The sequence below is a fragment of the Petromyzon marinus genome, chromosome 48, assembly GCF_048934315.1.
Source record: "Petromyzon marinus isolate PM22_M1 ecotype Great Lakes invasive population chromosome 48, UKy_Petmar_22M1.pri1.0, whole genome shotgun sequence".
Taxonomy (NCBI): domain Eukaryota; kingdom Metazoa; phylum Chordata; class Hyperoartia; order Petromyzontiformes; family Petromyzontidae; genus Petromyzon; species Petromyzon marinus.
The window spans coordinates 1,067,029-1,084,878 of NC_133714.1; the positions used below are offsets into that span (position 1 = coordinate 1,067,029).

At 51.4% G+C, this 17,850-nt stretch overlaps 1 protein-coding gene across 1 annotated transcript in view; it reads left to right on the plus strand.

Annotated features, from left to right (window-relative positions):
- The window catches only part of LOC116952785 (A disintegrin and metalloproteinase with thrombospondin motifs 9-like), a 100,724-nt gene that overhangs the window by 68,620 nt on the left and 14,254 nt on the right, over positions 1-17,850 (plus strand). The window contains exons 17-22 of the mRNA XM_032972424.2: positions 721-887; positions 1,075-1,204; positions 2,500-2,626; positions 6,746-6,956; positions 8,844-9,008; positions 10,788-10,952. Coding sequence (XP_032828315.1) covers positions 721-887; positions 1,075-1,204; positions 2,500-2,626; positions 6,746-6,956; positions 8,844-9,008; positions 10,788-10,952 — 965 coding nt within the window. The remainder of the gene's footprint in view (positions 1-720; positions 888-1,074; positions 1,205-2,499; positions 2,627-6,745; positions 6,957-8,843; positions 9,009-10,787; positions 10,953-17,850) is intronic.

A 17,850-nucleotide genomic window follows, 5' to 3' on the forward strand; every position in this document is an offset into this window, starting at 1 on the left:
CCTCTCCGTGACAGCCGTGCAGAGTGGGCAGGGAGACTACCTGCTCACACGTGACTCTGTGTGCCCCCCCCCCTCTCCGTGACAGCCGTGCAGAGTGGGCAGGGAGGCTACCTGCTCACACGTGACTCTGTGTGCCCCCCCCCCCCCTCTCCGTGACAGCCGTGCAGAGTGGGCAGGGAGGCTACCTGCTCACACGCGACTCTGTGTGTGCCCCCCTCCCCGTGACAGCTGTATGGAGTAGGCAGGGAGGCTACCTGCTCACACGTGACTCTGTGTGTGCCCCCCCCCTCCCCATGACAGCTGTGCGGAGTGGGCAGGGAGGCTACCTGCTCACACGTGACTCTGTGTGCCCCCCCTCCCCGTGACAGCGGTGCGGAGTGGGCAGGGAGGCTACCTGCTCACACGTGACTCTGTGTGCCCCCCCTCCCCGTGACAGCTGTGCGGAGTGGGCAGGGAGGCTACCTGCTCACACGCGACTCTGTGTGTGCCCCCCTCCCCGTGACAGCTGTATGGAGTAGGCAGGGAGGCTACCTGCTCACACGTGACTCTGTGTGTGCCCCCCCCCTCCCCATGACAGCTGTGCGGAGTGGGCAGGGAGGCTACCTGCTCACACGTGACTCTGTGTGTGCCCCCCCCTCCCCGTGACAGCTGTGCGGAGTAGGCAGGGAGGCTACCTGCTCACACGTGACTCTGTGTGTGCCCCCCCCCTCCCCGTGACAGCTGTGCGGAGTGGGCAGGGAGGCTACCTGCTCAATGGCAACTTCGTGGTCAGCGTGTTCAAGCGTGAGGTGAGGGTGCGCGGCGCCACCATCGACTACACCGGCTCCGACACCGCAGTGGAGCGCCTCAACTGCTCCCAGCGCATCGACGAGGAGGTCGCGATCATGGTGAGCGAGCGGCGCACGGGTTTGCGTTGGCCGCCGTAAAAATATGTATTCGTCTAAAAATGAAATTTAAAAAAATTAAGAAAATGCCGGCCTTGCCAAGCAGTGACGCGAGAGAAAATTGGACCCGCAACTCTGGACGGACTGACAGCCCCGCCGCTGCGTGGGCCGCACCGCCACCGTGTCACAGGTGCTGTCCGTGGGCAACCTGCACAGCCCCGACATCCGCTACAGCTTCAGCATCCCGACAGAGGAGAAGGCCCAGCGCTACGCCTGGGACACGAACGGGGCCTGGCAGGAGTGCAGCCGCACCTGCCGGGGTACGTGTATGGGTGCACGTGCGTGCGTGTGTGTGTGTGTACGTATGCGTGTATAGTGTGGGGAGCGGAGGTGCAGCGGTTAGCACGCCGCGCTACGAGCCCGGCGACCCAGGTTCGATTCCCGCTCACGGCCAACACCGGTGACGATTATTTGAACCGGTCTTGGGCCTCGCCTAGGTCGACTCGCCCTCAAATGAGTACCTGGTGCGGTGTGTAAATATAGCCACTGGGGAGACAAAGGTGGCCAGGCGTGGTGCTGGCCACCGACTCCTTCGTGTGCCATTCCAGCCTTCATAGGTGCTCGCTAAGGCTATACGGGGAAGTTTGTCATTGTCTTGTTAGTGTATGTTGAGTGTCTTTCACACCGTATGTAGCCAACCGTGCATATCGGAGGATCAGGGGAAGGACAGGAAACGGAAATTAGTTTTTAAAAAAATAGTTTGTAAATCTAGATGATTTAAAAGTGTATAGCTCTGGTGGCTTCATGATATCGGAAGGAAGAGCGTTCCAGACGGCCGCAGGAGCGCTTCTGAAAGCGCCGCGCGATGCGGTGACCGCCTTTGTTTTGGACACCTGTGCAATTCTTGGCCATCTGTGAAAAAGAGCTTTACAGCTCATCGGATTCCACCAGTATAAATACATATTCTGGCTCTGTTTGATGGTTAGCCCAAAGCCGCCGCTGCTTGCGAGGCTGCCCAGAGTCCGCGCAATGGGTTGCGGTCCCTGACGAGATCGGCGAGCTACTGCGGTTCGTTTGTGGCGAGCAGCTTGCGTGTAATGAGCGCGACCCTCCTACAACGCCCTTTCGCGAGTCCCGTCGAGGGCGTGCCCAGGCGGGCCGCCTGGCAGTGGCACCACGGCCGAGCAGGGGGTGGAGCGCGTTTTGCCGATCTCGTCGCAGGGGGTTCGAGGCCGCGGCCGCCCCGGTCAACACTGCGGGGGGCAGCGTTGACCGCCGTTGGCGGTGGCATCCGCTTCACGCGGCAGTCACGTGATTGTTGTATCGACAGAGAGAGGGGAGGTCACGCGCACGTCTGTGCCGCAACCCTTTTGCATAGAATTTTTTTTCCTGATGCCGCGTTGACGGCGGTCAATGGCCCGTCTTGGGCAATGGCTCATCTCTATTGCACGTAAGAGAGCAGTGAAAAAGGCCCATTATCTGAAAGCTCACCTATTACATATTTGTTTTGTGGTGTCAAATGTTTGGAGTGTTTGAAATCGATTTCTAATTGGGGATCGCCACTGGCGAGCCGGCAACGGGGTAACGAGGCGGCGTGCGTGCCCCTCGCGTGCAGGGGAGCAGCACGGGAAGGTGGTGTGCTTGCGGGAGAGCGATCGCCTCGTGGTCTCGGAGCAGCGCTGCCATCACCTGCGGCGTCCGGAGCCACTCAGCCAGAGCTGCAACACCGAGTGTGAGCTCCGGTAACTCCATCGCACTCCCCTCATCGCACTCCCCCCATCGCACGCACTCCCCCCATGGCGTACCTTATTGGATACATTCCCGATTTCTCAGTCTGAACAATTGGGCTTTAGATGCTAGGGATGAGAATTGGATGCACATCTTTTTTACTAGATTTAGGAGAAAAAAATCGAGACAATTTCACATTACAGCTCGTTTAAATTGCATGCTAATGGGGGCATAGCCCCATGCTCACAACGGTGACCTCACCCGATGGCATGCCACACTTTTTTGCGGGAAAAGTGCCGAAGTGAGGGCATGTTGTTTGGGACGTAACCTCTAGAGGGGGCCTCTAGAGCTGCCTCTATCGGAGGCCTCTTTGCCAGCAGTGGCATGACAATGAAATTGCAATGCTGCACCTTTCGTGTTGATCTTTATTAACACGATTATTACCGGCTGGTGTAATAAAAATACCACACCACGGGCCGTCTGTTTCACAGTGGGGCGTCAAAAACGCCCATGACGTCACTCGCGAGCGTCAGCCATTTTGTGCTGGCGTCGGGGCCCACATTTGCCGAATTCGAAAATGACGCCGCCGATTACTCGATTGGGATTCTGATAATAATTCAAATGTACAATTGAGCATTCCATCCTCGGATCCCAGTGCGCAAATGCGTGAAAAGCAGTGAAACAAAATCAGAACCAGGGGGCAAGCGACCAAACTGGAGAGGGAAGGCCACTTTAAAGAGATGGATTTTGAAAGCAGACTTAAATATATCTACCGACTCCGATTGCCTGATTTCAAGTGGAAAGGCGTTCCATAACTCGGGTGCCACGCGAACAAAAGCCGATCGCCAAAAGAGCGCAACCTACAACAGAACAATCATCGCCCCCTTTCCTGAAACAGGCTAACCCGGTCGCTTGAGTCCCCGTTCACCCCGATTGTTTAAACATTTTCGCTCCGCCTTTCCGTTGATCCGCTTTGCGTTCGTCTGCCTACATTCCCTCTCGCTCTCCCGCGCGTGTTTTACGCAACACGGCGACCGTCGCCTTCTCTGTAGGTGGAGACGAATGAAAGATTTTGTTCCTATCTAGTCGGCGAGCAGACTGTCCTCGCATCACCATTGCCGTCTCCGCTGTGATAATTTAAATAACCCGCCGGGGATAAATTTAATGCGTGGGGTTATTCCCCCATGCGTAATTCGGGCCCGAGACCCCACCCAGCGCGCCATCGTGTTCACCGTCAACAATTTGCTGCACAAGACCCTCTCCGCGCCTTCTCCTGCTCGCAGCCAGAATTAATTACTGCACTGAAACAACGACGACAAAAAAGCCAGCGCCTTCGGTGGGATGTTGGCGGCACGCCTCCGTGAGATGCGTGGGCACGTGGCTTAGCAACGTCTGTCAGAGGTGTTGAGCGTCGTTTTTTGTTCTCGTGCGTCCATATGAAACAGTCTGCGCGTTCGCGGGGAAGTGACACGTCGGGATTTAGTCCGCCTTGACCCGTCCGCAATGACCCGCCGCGAATCTGATGTACGTCTGTACACAGTACGTACGCATCGCTGCTGATTGTGGAGTCCGGATTTGGCTCGGGCAGTACCGAAGTTGAAACGCTGTTGAAGCGGCGTGGTGCGCGGTGCGGTGTCTGGAGCGGAAAAATGCCACAAGAGTGTCACGTGCTGGCCCCGCCGACCCAAGTGTACAATAATAATGCTTGCTTACTCCTCTTCGCTCTCTGTGGAGCATAAGGCCGCAACAAGCCTATGGCCATGCCGGACGGTCTTTAGCAGCTTTCTCTGCTTCACCCCAAGACAGCCCCCCCATGGTCTTTAGTTGGTCTGGAACGGTGTCATCGCCAGGTGGACTTCGGCTTGCCCCGTGTGGTGTCCACCATAGGTCAGTGTTCGCTACGGACTCGGGTTCCATTCTCAGCACGTGTCCCAGCCACCTGAGTCTTCTCTCTGTTATGTCCCCCCGCGTCACGCATCTTTCATTGGTCTTGATGTACAGATCCCGGTTTGAAAGCTTGTTTGGCCAGAAGATGCGACAGATTTTCCTCAGGCGGTTGTTGTGGAAGGTTGATAGGGAGTTCAAAAATAAGAATAGGTTTTACCTTTCTGGCAATAAAACAGGTGTTAAGATGTTCAAACACCAAATATAAACCGTTTGCAAGGAATCAAATCTGCATTCACCACACGTACTTGTGGTGAACATGCAAACAAACATGCTCTGATAATATACGCATTGTCTTGGAAACTGATTGGCCTACACCAGCGACAGCCTTCTTTATGACCAGTGTCAGACCAAAGAACGCCAAAAAATTGGACCAATAGGTGTTCGTGAACAGTGCTCGACCTGACGTATTCAGACCACAGGGGTTCCTTTGCGGACATGTTCATAAATTCATGTATTGCGATTCATTGGAGATAATTTGCGAGTGGTTACATTTAGGCTAGCGGAATAAACGAGGCTGCGCACATGAGGTCACGCAAAACGAGAAGCGACGCAATGGAGACCGTGAAATTGATCGTCTATATCGGCGGCCATGATCAATCTACAGCTGAATGAAAGCCTCCAAATTTTAGCACGAAAAATTAAATCATTGAATAGCATCGTTGCTGAATTTTGATCAGTAATCAAATCACGCGCCAGTGATGTGGGCAGGAGAGGGAAATATTCATGCTCTGTGTGCGTGTCTATTTGATCTGTGCCAGGGGGTTTATCTCGTATCGCTGTGTTAGAGATTCACTCCAGAGCACACACTGGTGAGTGGCCGCACCTCGCAAGGCGTTGTGGGTCGGGGTTTATACGGCATTCCCGCTTAGAGAGGCACCCTGTAACGCGCACTGATGTGAAGAAGCCATCTGTGCTGGCAGCTGCCTGGTGATTCTGGACCGTGGCCACCAGCAAATCGTCCGTCCCATGTCGTTAAAGGCGCGTGCGGATCGCTCTCCCACAAAAACACTCGGTGGTGCTGCTGAAGCCGAAACATGCTGACACGTTCGGTCGTCACGTGACAACTTTATTCATTGGCTGTGTCGGGTGGAGGAGGGTGTACGACGCGACATTTTACTTACGTGGCGACCCAACCGCCCCCCCAAAAAAATCCATCGTGAGCCATCCGTGCCGTCGACCTCTCTCCCCCACTTCGGGCCTTCCTCTTCTCCTCTGGCCACGGCTGGCTGCCGCCCTTCTCTCTGCGAAGGGCGGCTCCAAGATGTAAACGATTGCGCCTGGTATGCAGGTCGGGGGGCTCGATCCCGACCCTGACGCCTGTATATTTGGAGTTAGCGTATCTCTCTCCCCGTGGGCATGTGGATTTTTTATCCAGGTACTCCGGTTTTTCCTTCCACATGTAGAAACATGCGTTTAGGCTATTTAGATTCATTTGGTGCTATAAATGTGCAAATGATGGGCCACTTTGTTGAGCTTTCGTTTGTGGCCAGGTCACGTCTAAAAAATAAGTTAATGCCTCAGTGGGGCTTTGCCTGGTAGGATGGGGATGGTTTATTGTGTTTGTTTGTTCGCTGTTTGGGTGATTTGTTTATCTTTCTTGTTATTTACACTCCTATCGTGTTTATTTTACTGTTTGTTGTTGTAACGTTCTTACCCGCCCCTACTGGACATCTGTGAAAAATAGCTTTATAGCTCATCGGATCCCTCCAGTATACATAAAGATTCTGATTCTGAATTCAACTATTTCAACGATTATCAACTTTTTTTATTTCATCAGGTAAGGCCCACTGAACTATTTAGTAATTTTTCAAACAAGCTACCTTGGTATCACAGATGATAGCCCAGCGAAGTGGCTCATTATCATCACTACGTGGGAATGTATTGCAGTAGACCAAGCGCTCTCTAGACGCGTGACGTCGATTCCAAAATGTGGAGGGTCAAAACCCAGAGGAACCCGGGGAAAAATCTACGCGACCACGGGGAGAGAGAGACTGCAAGAGAGATTCACAAACTCAGAATACACAGTCGGCATCAGGGTCGGGATCGAACCCACGGCCTCCTGCGTACCAGGCGAGGGTATGCAGGAGGTCCGCTTCTTCACGGCGGGGAGCGAAGTCGCCGTCGCGTGACTCCACGTGCAGTGCGCCCCCCCCCCGCCTCCTCTCCCCCCCCCCCCCCCACCACAGCTGGCACGTGGCAGGCCGCAGCGAGTGCTCGGCCCAGTGCGGGCCGGGCCAGCGCTCGCTGGAGGTGCGCTGCGTGCGCTACGGCCCCGCCAAGGCCCGCTCCGACGTGGTGGACGACCGGCACTGCGCCGAGCTGCCCAAGCCAGCCGCGCGCGAGCCCTGCCACGGGGACTGCCACCTCACCAGCTGGCAGTACACGTCCTGGTCGCAGGTGAGCTCCCCGCGCCGCCCCCCCCCCCCCCCCCGGGCAACAGCGTTCGTCGACGGTTGAATTTGATGTTGCCACAGCGTGATGACGGGCGGCGGCGCTTGCCTTCCTACCCGGAGGACGCTCGTTCCTTGGAACCCTCCGGCGGTGGCGGCAGTTGAAACAACGGTGCAAGTTAGCTCCTCGTTAGCTCCTCGTTAGCTCCTCGTTAGCTCCTCGTTTAATTTCTCTACCCCCCCCCCCCCCCTTTTGCCACCGCCGTGGGACATTGCACCGGGCTTGTGATTCAGAGGACGCCAGTTTCTGATCAATTCCAGTTGAGACAATGGCGCAAGTTTCTTAACCCCCGCCCCCCCCCCTCGCCCTCTACCCTGCTCCACTGCCTCTGTTCCCCCAGCGGTATAAATGGGCTCACCGCATTATGTCCATCGAAGGGTTGCGTGTGGCGGGTGTAAAGTGTGGGTGACTCCGACCTCTTCCAAGATATCGGGTGAATGTGGAAGAGAGGGCCATCCTAATCCCGACCCTTGCCTCCCATCAGCAAATTGGCACTCGGTTAAATCTGCTCACTTTGAAGTTGTAACTTTCAGTCCAAGGTTACGCACGGGGGTTGGGTTGGACTAGGAGCAGGGGTAGCTGCATAATGGATAAAGCTCGGCACACGCAGATAACCGACGCACACATTATCCAAGGCTACCTTTGAAATTCATGCAAAACCTCATTTAGATGCTAGAGAAAGCTAGCCATATAAAAATGAGATGTGATGAGCCGAGAGGATTTGAGTTTGAGAAACAACTCCGATATTGTATAAAAAATGAAAGAATACATCATTACAATCCTTCACTTAGAGCCGTATGTCTTTTATATATTATATACATTTTTATATTTCACCCCCTCCCCCCCCAATTATCTTCCATTTGTGCCACGTGAATCATGTCAAGAGATGAGGAGACATGCGTTTGAAACCGGCGGCGTGTGAGGCGCGCGCCTCCCGCGTTAGCGAACGGCCTCGGGGATTTGCGGCTTCGCTGGCAGACTTTTGAAGTCAATAAAAAAAATGTCCCCTCTTCATACAGACCTCGGGCCCTGCAGCTTGTCGCGTGCGTTGCGCTGGGGGTGCCGATCTTGTGGCGATCAAACGAGCTAACGCTCGCTGGAGACCCCAGCGTCCCAGATTCAATAACCACTCGCGACCAATCCCATTGACGGTGGTTTTCTGAACCAGTGCTGGGCCTGCTCTAGGTCGACTCAGGGGGGGATCTTTGTCTTTTATGTTGTGTCTGTATGTTTTCTCTGCTGTGTGCAGGCTCTGTGTATGCTCAGTGCCCATGTGCATATGCTGTGTATATTTTTCCCTGCTGTGTGCTGTTGTGTTTATGCTGTGTACAGGGACTCCTCTACTTACAAACAAGTTAGGTTCCATAGGTCTGTACATAAGTTGATTTGTTCGTAAGTCCGACTTTACTCCTCGATTACAAACACGTTGTACGGCACATACACTAAACACGGGGAATGGCTTTAAAAGTTGTATAATCTTCTGCAGATGCCACTGTTCTTAATGTTCTGCAGCTGTAGATGCCAATGGTACTTCATGTTCTGCAGATGTAGATGCCACTGGTTCTTCATGTTCTGCAGATGTAGATGCCACTGGTTCTTCATGTTCTGCAGATGTAGATGCGTTTCCAGCATTTATGCCCAGGCAGAAATGAACTTACGACTCTTGGACCAGAACAGGCAACTGGACATATGGACAGGTTTGTTCGTATCTCTGAAAGTTCGTAAGTCGAATTTTCATAAGTAGAGGAGCCCCTGCATATGTTGTCTCTGCCGCCCCGCAGCCTCTGTACACTCAGTGCCCCGTGTGTGCTGCTTTTGCCGTCCCCAACGCAGTGTTCCCAGAGCTGCGCGGGGGGCGCTCGCACGCGCAGCGCTGCGTGCGTCAACAACCTCGGGCGGCGCGTCTCCAACCAGGAGTGCGACGCCAACCAGAGGGTCACGTCCCAGAGCTGCAACGAGCGCCCTTGTCCCCAGTGGGTGGCCAGCGAGTGGACGGAGGTGGGCACCCACGCAGCGGCCTCCGCGTCGTCGCCCGCCCGCCCGCCCGCCCGCCCGCCCCCCCCGTGATCTTGCCAGGCCCGGCCCCCCTGCGGCTGGGTCCGGGTGTCGTGAGCGGCGGCGACAATTTTTGGGGTGACGTTTTGGAGCCATTCCCGTCCGGGCTTAGGAGACCGTAATCGGTTTGTTGTGCTGGAACGTGGCGAATTGTCCCGTGGCTTGTCTCGAGACGTGAGGAGGTCTGCCTCGGGGCGCATGGTGATGATCCGAGGTTCGTTTAGTTCCGCTTGAGTCTGCCCCTCCTGATGCAAGAACGTTCCTCCAGCACTACCGCCACTGTTGGGTTGCGCATTCCATTGCGGTTCTCACCCCAGCCACTGTAACTACCATGTGTGTGTGTCCCCGTGTGTATGTGTGTGTCCGGGTGTGTGTGTCCGTGTGTGGGGAAGCGGTAGTATGGTTGGCTGTCACACCGCGCTACGAACCCAGGGTCCTGAATTAAATTCCCGCTGACAACCGACATCGGTGACGAATACTTGAGCCACGCGTAGGTGAACTCAACCTTTGGTGCGGTGTGTAAACATCAGCACTGTGGAGACCTGTGGAGACAAAGGCGGTCCTTTGTAGGCGCTGCGACTCCCTGACAGGACTCGCTCCAACGGTCTGTTAAAGGCTATGCGGGGGATCTGTGTCGTGTGTGTGTGCGGGTGTGTGTGTGCGGGTGTGTGTGTGCAGGTGTGTGTGTGCGGGTGTGTGTGTGTGTTTGTGCGGGTGTGTGTGCGGGTGTCTGTGGGGAGTGGTAATGTAACGTTTCGAGCATTGCGCTACGAACTTGGCGACCCGGGTTCGATTCCTGCTCACGGCGAACACCAGTGACGATTATCTGAACCGGGCCTGGGCCTCCCCTAGGTCGACTCAGCCTCAAATGAGTACCTGGTGCGGTGTGTAAACATTGCCACGAGGGAGACAAAGGCGGTCGGGCGTGGTGCTGGCCACCCACCCCCTCGTGTACCGATCCGGCCTTCATAGGTGCTCGCTAACAGCACTTGCCCCTACAGTCTGTTAAGGCTATACGGGGGATCTTTGTCTTTGTCTCTGTATGTGGGCGTGTGTTTGTCTCTGCATGTGTTCGTGTATATGTTTGTGTATGTGTGTATGTGTGTGTACGTGTGTGTGTATGCGTGTGTATGTGTGTGTGTATGCGTGTGTATGTGTGTGTGTATGTGTGTGTTGTGTGTGTGTATGTGTGTGTGTATATGTGTGTGTATGTGTGTGTGTTGTGTATGCGTGTGTGTGTATGTGTGTGTGTATGTGTGTGTGTGTATGTGTTGTGTGTGTGTGTATGTGTGTGTGTATGTGTGTGTGTTGTGTGTGTGTATGTGTGTGTATGTGTGTATGTGTGTGTGTATGTGTGTGTGAATGTGTGTATGTGTGTGTGTATGTGTGTGTGTATGTGTGTGTGTGTGAATGTGTGTGTATGTGTGTGTGTGTGAATGTGTGTGTGTGTATATGTGTATGTGTGTATGTGTGTGAATGTGTGTATGTGTGTGTGAATGTGTGTGAATGTGTGTGTGTATGTGTGTGTGAATGTGTGTGTATGTATGTGTGTGTGAATGTGTGTGTATGTGTGTGTATGTGTGTGTGAATGTGTGTGTGTATGCGTGTGTGAATGTGTGTGTGTGTGTATGTGTGTGTATGTGTGTGTGTATGTATGCGTGTATGTGTGTGTGTATGTGTGTGTGTATGCGTGTGCGTGTTGCACGATCGACCGGCACTCAGTGCACGGCGACGTGCGGCAAGGGCGTGCGGCACCGGCGCGTGCACTGCCTGCTGGGCGAGGAGACGCTGGAGGAGACGTTCTGCGACGCCGGCGGCCGCCCCGAGGCCATGGGCACGTGCGAGCTGCCCGAGTGCGCCTCGTGGCAGGCGGGGCCCTGGGGTCCGGTGAGTCGCAGCTCCCGCAGGCGAACGTCAAAGCGGGGTAGCCGCGGTGACGTGGAGTAGCCGCGACGGTATTAAAAATAATAATAATGAAGGTTTTTTTTATTTCCGCTTAAGTATAAATGTTGTGTTGTTACCCTCCACCGCCCGACACAGCCAGTAAGGTTTGTCACGTAAACAACGTGCCAATTAGTTACTCTCCAACACACCAGTGGGCTGAAGTAGTAACTAATTGGCGCTTTTTGTTTACGTGACAAGCCTTACTGGCTGTGTCGGGTGGTGGAGTGTTACGACACAACATTTACACTTACACGATCTAATCCAAAAACCGTTAGTATGAATAATATTGGTCGCGAAAGCCTACGTGTTAAAACTTACAGTTTTCAGGTCGGGGTCTTTCATTCTTTGATGTATCTGTACGCATGTATTTTTAAACTTATTTTGCACCGTACATAGCCAGCCGTGCTAATCGATATATGGGAAGGATAACAAACCATAAACAGATCTAAATAGTTTTCGATGTAGATTTAAAAGTGCGTAACACCCAGCCTCTTCTCGATGTTTATAAAGCTTGCCGAGCCAGCTAGGCCAGGATTGGGCAAAACCCAGTCCCACTTTTCACCCAGGCAACTGGACAGCAGGACGGACTAAGTGTTACTAAGCTAACATTAAACCCAACGCTAGCATGTTTAAGAATCACAATTAATAAGAAAACTACGCGTATATACTCTTAAAAAAAATGATATAAAGAAAATAAAAATCTCATGAATGGTCATCAAACTGTTCGGGACACTGTTCCAGTGCCCAGTCAGGCTGCTGTTGTTGAATTTAAAATTCTGCAAAGCAAAAACTGAACGCCGCAAGGAAAATGTTTCCAATTTAAAAGCAATGCAGGACTTGTATTTTATTTCGGATTTATACAGCGCCCCTTCCAGACTTGAAGCGCCATCGATCTGGCTGAGGGGGCGGGGCACGCACGCGCGGCTGCAAGGTGCCAGAAGTTTTCGGACCCTTATGTGTGAATTTCGAATTGTACATGTGTACTTTACGTTGAACTTCTTTCGCGCTGTACGTCGCCAACCGTGGTGATCGGAGGTGCGGGGGAAGGACTACAAACTAAACAACACAAAAAAAACACGAAAAAATTGTTCAACTTGTGTGAGTCCTCTCCAGCTTCTCTGGTTTCCTTCTATATACATACAAAAAAATGCTAATCACGGATAAAGAACATTTACAAACCTGTAGATAAGAATTCAATGAGACTTTGAAAGAAACTTATCACCCGCACGCATCTATCAGATGTCTGCGATTGTACATCCCTCCACGGGCTCTGTCTGCAAGATCAAAGCCTTGTCATGGCCTAAAACAAAACACTGATCGAATATTAATTTTATTTTTCCACAATGGCATACATTTTTTATGACGCACCTGCATGATTAAAACAGGATTCGACGTCCGTTTAATTATTTCACTGACGTCGATGTCGAGCGGCACTCACGCTTGTGTGGTGCTGCAGCTTGTGTGGTGCTGTGGTTTGTGTGGTGCTGCGGCGTGTGTGTGGGTGCTATGGCTTGTGTGGTGCTGTGGTTTGTGTGGTGCTGCAGCTTGTGTGGTGCTGCGGCATGTGTGTGGGTGCTGCAGCGTGTGTGGTGCTGCAGCTTGTGTGGTGCTGTGGTTTGTGTGGTGCTGCAGCGTGTGTGGGTGCTGTGGCTTGTGTGGGTGCTGCAGTGTGTGTGGTGCTGCGGCGTAGCGGTGAGCGCTACGCTGCGCTACGACCCTGGTGACCCGAGTTCGATTCCCGCTCACGGCCAACACCGGTGACGATTATCTTTGCCGGTCCTGGGCCCCCTCCCCTAGGTCGACTCGGCCTCAAATGAGTACCTAGTGCGATATGAAAAAAAAACATTGCGAGTTAGGGAGACAAAGGCGGCCGGGCGTGATGCTGGCCACCCACCCCCTCGTGTGCCGTGCCGGCCTTCACAGGTGCTGCTCGCTAATAGCACTTGCCCCAACAGTCTGTTAAAGGCTATAGGGGGATCTTTGTCTTTGCTCATCAACATCGATGGCAGTGGGCGACATTTTTTTTCGTCCTACAAAGAATGTGCGAAGGCTGCAGTTTCGCGTGCAAAAAAAGATGAAATCGCATTTTTAGCCCCTGATAATTAAAAACAACTCCGTCTTCTGTGTTTGGATTCCATGCACGGCCTTAAGGGGGAGGAGGGGGGGGAGAATCAGGACAGCTGCCCAGAGTGTGACGCTGTAATAAGGGGCAAAAACTAAACAAAGGCCAATGAACATGTTTAGTGATTGTTTTGGCCACAGGTCTTCTTCTTTCGTGTGGATTAATAGCAGATGTTGTTATCCACTCAATTGTCTGTTCAGAAGCAGAGTGGATCTTGTCCATTTCTCCTCTAAATGAGAGAAAACAGCAGCAGCAGCGAGCTGTTTACGGTGCCGGTCGATGGTTTGGAATTGGTGGCCGCGTTACTCGCAGGCCACGGAATCTTTGATGGCGCCATTTGTGGCATCGGGTGGCCGCATCGGCCATCCCTGGTCCCAATTCGGCTGACGGTCGCCCTTTGGCGGCGTGGAAGGTTGAAACCGGGAGGTCCGACGGTAGGGTCCTGTACAAGATGGTTATTTTTGACGTCGGTCGCAGTCCAGACTCGCGGCCGTCTCTCGCCTTCATTTGCATTCGTGGCGTCGAGTGTGGCTTCTGTGATCCAGAAGGGGTGGCGTGATTTTAGGCGAACAGGCGGCGCTGGGCTTATGTCCCGATGCATCGGAAGGCCACAGGTTAAACAGCCATTGAGAAAAAGAAAAATCGCATTTTCCAGTGGGGACCTGGTTGCAAGATCGAAACTTGCTTAAATTAAAAAAACAAGTTCTGAATGGCAAGGTCGAACACCAACACGGCACGATAATGCTTTGTCTGCAGAACTCGTTGGGTGTGAAATTGCACGCTGAGGTCGGTAAGATGGGAAAACATATTTTTTTACGTATTTAAAGTTTGCAAAGCTGATGGCTGGGGTGAGACACTGAGGAAAATAGAGAGACAGAGAGATGAGACACAGAGAACATGGAGAGACACGAAGGACCCACACCGACATCGAGACACACACACATTGAAACATAACGGGGCATTTCAACTCCGCGTGATCAATGGCCATTCCGCAGTCCATTGACATGGCAAGCTTGGAATCCTCCCCTTATCGGGGGACTACATGTCCACAAAGAAATCCCACTTTGAAATATACGTCTCCAGGACTGGGCGCGTGATACATGGGGGGAGGAGAGAGAACATACTGCCCTGATGATATTCTAGACGCGGTGTGGACATATGTTCAACTCTGCCTCCCCGGCTCTTAAATCCTACACGAACCCGACGATTTTAATAAAATCTGGCAACGTTTCATCGGCTCCCCATCGTGCACACTCCTCACCCGACTCGGCTCCCCCCCGCCCTCCCATTCCCTCGCCTTCTCAATCGGAAGGAGCAAACGCAACTCTGTTTTGTTGTCTTACGGATCCCAACATGAATAGCTAAAAGTTAAACGGCACTCGACCTTGCATTGCCCCAAACTCCAGGCCAATGTCAGTTTGGTCTCACTCCGCTATCGATGAACATTGCGAAAGACCCCAATGCAGAAGGTCCCCTGGAGTTTGATCTTCCACGAAGTGGCTCACGGTCCACCTTGAACCGCATCCGCTGCACAGACCATGGGAGCAGACGCAGATACCCGATGCACAAATGGAAAACTTAAAAAACCGACCGTGACAACGCATGATGATGCCACACCACCGATCCACAAATACGGAGGAGACGTCACGGCGATAACGCTACGCCTGTTGGCTCGGAACGCGCTTGTCTGGGCTTGACACGCCGGGTGTGACATTGTGGTTGTCGCTCTGCGTCTACATCAGCAGCCGTGCGACGGGAAGAAGAAGATCGACGAGTGAGGTGGTTGTCACGGTTGTGCTGCTGCTATGCAGCTCTCCGTTTGTTGTTGTTTTTTGGCACGGCGACGTTTCGCTCAACGTGCCAAAATTATTGAAAACAGTAAATGGCCAAAATCAAATATTAGTTTCAGTGAGGCAAAAACCTTTACAGAATTTAGAGCAAATAAAGATATCCAAATTATTGCTGCTGTTGTGATGCCCCGTGAGGATTACGATAATAAAATCAGAAGATTTACTCGATTAAAGTACCTAACTTAAAATTAAACGAGACCCAATCAACACCTTGGAACGTAAATCAATGGCAATCATTGCCAAGGCATCAATTCCCAAGGAGGAGCAATACCTGATCAAACCAAGGGTGTCAAAACCACCACCACTCCATGGGCTACCAAAGATTCACAAAGCTGATGTCACATTAAGATCCATAGTTAGGACAAGAGGCTCTGCCACATACAAATTAGCATATGCAACGAAACAAATACAGCCCTACATCTGTAGGACCTCTTCGTTTATTAAAAACTCTGAACAAGCTTAACTCCAATGATGTTCTCGTAAGTTTTGATGTGACTTCTGTGTTCACGAGGGTTCAAGTCAATTAAATTACTCGATACTCTGGTAATGAACGCAGGTTGAGCCAGAGTTGTCCCACGACGAGCTGATAGTGAATTTGTACATGGAAGATTTTTAAACAAAAGCAATAGCTTCAAGCACACTAAACCCCTCTGCTTAGTTTAGATATGTGGATGACACATTGGTGGTCTGGCCACGTGGCAAAGATACACTTAACGAATTTTTAAACCATCTTAAGTCGCAAAACCCGTCTATCCAGTTCACCATGCAAGTGGAAGCTGACAAAACTCTCCCATTTCTGAATATTCTGCTCGGGCACAATCGAAATTATAAAATAACACAGCATTTACCGAAAGAAAACTCACACTGACGCCTATTTGAATGCAGTCACACCATCACCCCACACAGAAATCCTCTCTCATCAATACGCTCATACATCGGGCTAAGAAAGTGTCAGATTGTGATAGTCTGAGAAGTTAAATTAATCATGTTAAAGAAGCATTTCAATTAAACGGTTACAATGGTGCACAAATAACAGGGCACTGAATGCCAAAACCAAATCAAATAACACGAGCGTTGAAACTGACCAAAAAATTACAACTATTAAAATACCGTACATTACGGGAGTAATTGATAAACTATCCAGATGTTTTGAAAAACAAAACATCCGAGTCAGATTTGGCAAGGTACATAAAATACATAAATTATTATCTGGTACAAAAGATGTATTACCGAAGCTATCAACAGAAGGTGTGTACCGGATTAATTGCACTTGTGTTAAATGCTGTGTTGGACAAACAGGACGAACGATCAGCACGAGTCTAAGAGAACACCAAATAAATATTAAATACTCCCAAACACAACTGTTGGCAGTGGCAGAACACGCGTGCCAACAAGGACACTTAAATGATGCTGATAATGTTGACGTTCTGTGCAAAACTAGTTACTGCTGGCCAAGACTAATTAGAGAATTTATCGAAATTTGTATAAATTAAATGTTTTTAACCATTCGGATAGCTACAGAATTAGTGCTGCTTGAAAGTGAATCATCAAATGATTGTTTAAATGCATGCCTATACAGGGTACCATACTTCAATGGGGATGTCCGTTGAACAGACAATAACAGGAACTGATATTTTACTGCACACAATCGACAGGAGGTAAAATAACAATGGGCTTGCATAATACGCATGCATAATGTGCGTTGATTACCATATCAGTAACCCAACCGCCAATGAATACCCATTGTAATTTATATGCATTCGTGAATCCCCCCCCCCCCCCCCACTTCGCTCAAGAAGGACTCACAAGTGATGTCATCACACCTATTTCAGGAACGAAACAGGAGGATTTCGTCACAAATCTGGCTGTCGCCTGATGAAGCTAGTTGTAATTACTGGCGGAACGTCGTACTCAGATTGTAAATGGTGTGGCTTTGCTCTCCAACACACCGGTGTGCTGTACTAGTGACGAATTGGCATGTTCTGTTTACGTGAATAATCTTACTAATTGGCTGTGTCGGGTGGTGGCGGGTTTAACGACACATTTATATTCATGTGATCTAACCCAAAAAAAAACCTGTATTATGGATGATATTAGTTGCGAAAGCCTACATGTTAAACTGATCTCTGTGTGTGCAGTGCTCAGTGACCCAATAACCACTGGTCTGTGTGTGTGTGTAGTGCCCAGTGACCCAATAACCACTGGTCCGTGTGTGTGTGTGTAGTGCCCAGTGACCCAATAACCACTGGTCTGTGTGTGTGTGTGTAGTGCCCAGTGACCCAATAACCACTGGTCTGTGTGTGTGTGTAGTGCTCAGTGACCCAATAACCACTGGTCTGTGTGTGTGTAGTGCTCAGTGACCCAATAACCACTGGTCTGTGTCTGTGTGTGTAGTGCTCAGTGACCCAATAACCACTGGTCTGTGTCTGTGTGTGTAGTGCTCAGTGACCCAATAACCACTGGTCTGTGTGTGTGTGTGTAGTGCTCAGTGACCCAATAACCACTGGTCTGTGTGTGTGTAGTGCCCAGTGACCCAATAACCACTGGTCTGTGTGTGTGTGTAGTGCTCAGTGACCCAATAACCACTGGTCTGTGTCTGTCTGTGTGTGTAGTGCTCAGTGACCCAATAACCACTGGTCTGTGTCTGTGTGTGTGTAGTGCTCAGTGACCCAATAACCACTGGTCTGTGTGTGTAGTGCTCAGTGACCCAATAACCACTGGTGTGTGTGTGTGTAGTGCTCAGTGACCCAATAACCACTGGTCTGTGTGTGTGTGTAGTGCCCAGTGACCCAATAACCACTGGTGTGTGTGTGTAGTGCTCAGTGACCCAATAACCACTGGTCTGTGTGTGTGTGTGTAGTGCCCAGTG